This window comes from Armigeres subalbatus, chromosome 2 (assembly GCF_024139115.2).
Source record: "Armigeres subalbatus isolate Guangzhou_Male chromosome 2, GZ_Asu_2, whole genome shotgun sequence".
In the NCBI taxonomy this organism is placed as follows: Eukaryota; Metazoa; Arthropoda; class Insecta; order Diptera; family Culicidae; genus Armigeres; species Armigeres subalbatus.
This window is the reverse complement of record NC_085140.1, coordinates 4,600,701-4,604,931: the sequence shown is the minus strand read 5'-3', so window position 1 is coordinate 4,604,931 and position 4,231 is coordinate 4,600,701. Positions and strand designations below refer to the sequence as shown.

General features: G+C 42.1%; 1 protein-coding gene across 1 annotated transcript; it reads left to right on the top strand.

Annotated features, from left to right (window-relative positions):
* The first annotated feature begins 399 nt into the window (after positions 1 to 399).
* Positions 400 to 2,104, top strand: LOC134217526 (uncharacterized). The gene has a single exon (XM_062696289.1). It carries the CDS (start codon positions 434 to 436, stop codon positions 2,024 to 2,026), a length of 1,593 nt encoding a protein of 530 aa, XP_062552273.1. The 5' UTR covers positions 400 to 433; the 3' UTR covers positions 2,027 to 2,104.
* Positions 2,105 to 4,231: the final 2,127 nt, after the last annotated feature.

The window sequence follows — 4,231 nt, the reverse complement described above, 5'->3', positions numbered from 1 at the left end:
ATTATACGTGTGACAATTAATTTCAACAATATCGATGTCGTTTTGGCGTATTTCTGCTTGGATGAGGGGGATTGATTTACAGAACGATTGATTTAATTCATTAACCGAAGGTAGATTGAAAAGTTGGTTGTTACACGGATTATTTTGGCAATCAGAGTAACGGCGCAATGATACCCAATTATAATTGTTAGTATTTTGAAATACTAATTGCAGAAAGCCACGTTTGTGTATTGACCGGACAAACAATTATGAATGGACGTTGCGTAACTTGTTCATACGTCTTTAATCAATTATGAATCAATTTCGATAGACTTTAAACAATTTGTAACCAGCTGCCAGTTGCTAGATATTCAAATTGGCAGCGTTTATCATTCCAATATAAATACCAGGCTCGGCAATTGTATGGCATCAGTCGCACGGAGCAACAAAGAAGATGTTTAAGCTTTTGGCACTTTCTTTCGTGCTTATTGCATCGGTTCTATCCGAGCCCAAACCCGATCTTACCATTCCGTCCGTTATTTCTGGGGTATCCACCGGAAGTTTGGACACAAATGGCAACATCGTCGCCAACGTTGACCGTATTCTGAGCATTCTGAACCAGTTTCAATCGATCGTCCAAAGTTTGTACTACATCAAATCACCCGAATATGCTGCTGCTGCCGATAACTTTCGCTACGTGATGGACAGCCTAGTGGAAGCCGGAAGCCCGATCTTCCAAGGTTTATCCAACGTGGCAAAGGTTTCTTCCGGAAATGTTGAGCGAGCATTCGATGGAATCCGTTCCGATATAAATTACGCAGTTGGACTAAATGAAGAGCATCTATCGTTGGTGAATCAAACACGTGCAATTCTCGGGGATGAATCGACGGCCTTCTTCCAGGCTATTCTAAACCAACTAGCCGGCAACATGGCCAACGTTACAGCTCTGTTGAACAACATCCAGAGGGCGGTTATCCAAATACGACAGCTGAATCCTAGAACTCAGCCCGCCATTAATTCTTTGCTCCCTAACAACGACATCAAGGCGCTGAACGCAGTATTACGACAGTATATCATGATCGGTGATGCAGCCATCCCTCAAATTCGTTCGGTTGTCAGCAGGATACAGACGATAGACAATTTCAGAACGCGAGTCAGTTCGCTGTTCACTCAGAACCGTCAAAGTATGGATGCATACGTCAATCGAACACTTATTCCGTCTCTGAACTCCAATGTCATAAACCTTCTTGCGGATAATTTGGCAAATCTTCGGAAACAGCTAGTCGAGCGAACTGCCAAGGATGCTATTTCAGTTGCAACTCTTCTGTTGGACAGTAACGCCTTTCTCAATGATGCCGCAAACCAGACTGTCCCCGTGCTGCAGTCTTTTGCTGTAAACTTGTCGTCAAACTTCGATAGTTTACAAAGCCGTGTTAGAACGTTAAGAATTTCCACAAATCTGCCATCTATCGTAATGAACATGACTGAAAGCGCACTGAACGCAGTCGTAAACGAAGCTGCTTCATTGATGACACAGAGGGTCAACAAGTCGGACACCTGTTTCGCACAGTTCAATTACCAATTCGATACAATTCCTCGAACCGTTGCATCACTTCTTAACAGCTGCATTGGTACCACGGTGTCGGATTTGACTCAAATTGCCTCCTTGTTGAGCACATCGACTGGTATGTCCAGAGTTGATGTAAACAATCAACTATCGGCAATCGAAGCATGTACCAACTTAGTTACTCGGTACGCAACCGATATGACAAAGTATCAAGCTGCTTCCTGTTTGAACGAGGCTCGTGATTTCATAGCTGGTCGACATGCTTATGCCCAACAGATAGCCAACTATCAGAAGTTGTTGGAAAATGAAGTGTCGTACAGTGCTGGGCGTTACGATCACTGCTTGGTAAGTTCACTGCGACAAGGGCAAACTATGGTCAACTATTTGCGAGGAGCCTTTGGAAAATGCGTTGGTATTGCCCCTACCGTCACTCCGCACAGGTTCAGAATAGGCGGTCGGGTCACCATCCGGTTCGGTTAATAACCAGCAATCCCTGACGAGCATTGGTTTATGGCTATTTGACGATGAATAAAGTAAAGGTTTTCGCAAACCAAACAACGAGTACATGCGTTTTTTAGTAGCGGATCTTCATAGCAATTCTGCTGCTATGTCATTTCATCCTAAAAATTATAATTCAACAAGTTAACGGAGGGAAATCTTTGCATCGGTTGGAATTACGCACCCGATGACGAGCTATCGATGCGAATAATTTGCGTTTGAAAATCCTCAGAATCACAACCTATGAAATAATCGCTCTAATCGAAAGATATCACCCCTTGCCCGAAGGGTAAGAGTACGTTTCATTCAGCATGGGAAATTTCCCCTTTCAGTGAAAAACCAATTGAGCTTAAGATTAAAATACCCACCCCCAAAAGCGTACGAAAATAGCTGACCGATATTCGAATGGAGCGCGAACGGTCCCACTTCCAATCAATGAATTTTCATTGCAAAGGATCGGCGTTGCCTAACACGGGAAGAAAAAGTGTTATATTTCCCGGTTCCGGTTTGTTTACATTAGCTTTGCCTCCTTTTGAGGCAGCTCGCCGCCTACTTTTCATCGAAGAAGCAAGACGAAGGATGAATGTGAGGGAGCACAAAATCCAACCAACCGGATGACGGTGATGATAAGGATCATTAATTTTGAGGATTTTTGGATCCGATTTTTATATCTGTTTGGAATTCTATATGAAATGTAAACAAGGATGATATTTATCGGACAGATGGAAGTGAATTCGGGATTGAAATTTCATTTTTTCTAAATCGTTTCTTTCCAAATCTTGTAGGGTATAGGGAAATTTTGTGGGCACGGGTTTTTTTCCGAACCAATTTTTTTAATCAAATTAGTATCGTATTCACACAAAAGTAAATTTAATGACGAAATGATTATTTCAGAACGGTTTGCCGAAGTGCAATATCCTACAGACAGGGCAATAGTCCTTCTTTCGTTCATATTTCCTGCAAGGAATGCAGGTGCAAATGCAATAGAAGTACGATCATAGTAAAAACGATTAGCTCGGTGCCACATGTTTGAGGTGGCCAATCGTTGCTCCGAATGGTAGCACCAGTGAACCTATCTCAGAGGACGCAAATATTAATGACATTCGCTCATGTCGTGTCGACGGGAAATCTGCCCTCCAATCACACACTTGCACGTAGGTATATGTGGAGGGAGAGGTTTGCCTTCACGTCGGAAATGTGAAAAGTTAGATGACAAAGAATCCATCCATCCGCCATAGCGCAGGCAGCGTCTGCTTCGGTTGGCAGATGAAGGCCTATTGTGTGCGAGTTCGAGCCATGGAGACTAAGACCACACTCTGGCACCATTTTGTGGTCACCTTGCCGCTCTGTTGGGTTTTCAGAGCCCGCCACAAGAGCGGTCCAAACTTCGCATCCCCGGAAAAACGGGACGTGTATGTTCATAAGTGTTGCTTTTATTTATGCTCTTCTATATGTGGTGACGTGATTAATGATCATCTCTCCTTTGGCGCTCGGAAGCGTCAAGCGAGGTGCAAGGTGCTTCGCACTCTGCTGACGACGAGGGCGATGACCACTTCGTGTATGGCATACTTAGATGAGGGAGGGAAGGTTTATCTCTACCATAGATGGGAGGGAGATGGAACCGCAAGTTACACTACTTTCAACTCTTTTAGAGAAAAGTGAAATTTGCCGAGTGAGTTTTAAATTAAGTAGGTAGGTATTGAAATTTGATTCATAGACTTGGTGGGTAGCATCAAGTTTGAGTGATGGAAATCAATATCATAGAAATAGCACAAAATAATAGCTGAAACTAACGGAAACAAATCTCCAAAAAATAATTAATTTTTGTCTTAGAGTAAATTTAAGGGGAAGGCTCAGATACAGGGTGAAAAATGAAAATTTCAAAATTAGGGACCGTCACGAAATCATGTAAGATATCAAACGTTAATAGCCTTTTTATTTTTCGATAGATTTTTAGGATTTATGTATCAATCAAATCGCTAACTTTCAACCAATTTGTTTATTGTATTAAAACTGTTAATACTTGAATTATCAACGTCAAACTATTGAACATTTTAATTCTTTCACGCCCGGTAAAAAAATCAGATCGAACAAATCCTGTTCATGCATTCATAACACGGACATTATATTGATGTAAGGTACGCACCCTTTGGCCCACCACTTCATTTTCTCTGTGCATAAAAAAAG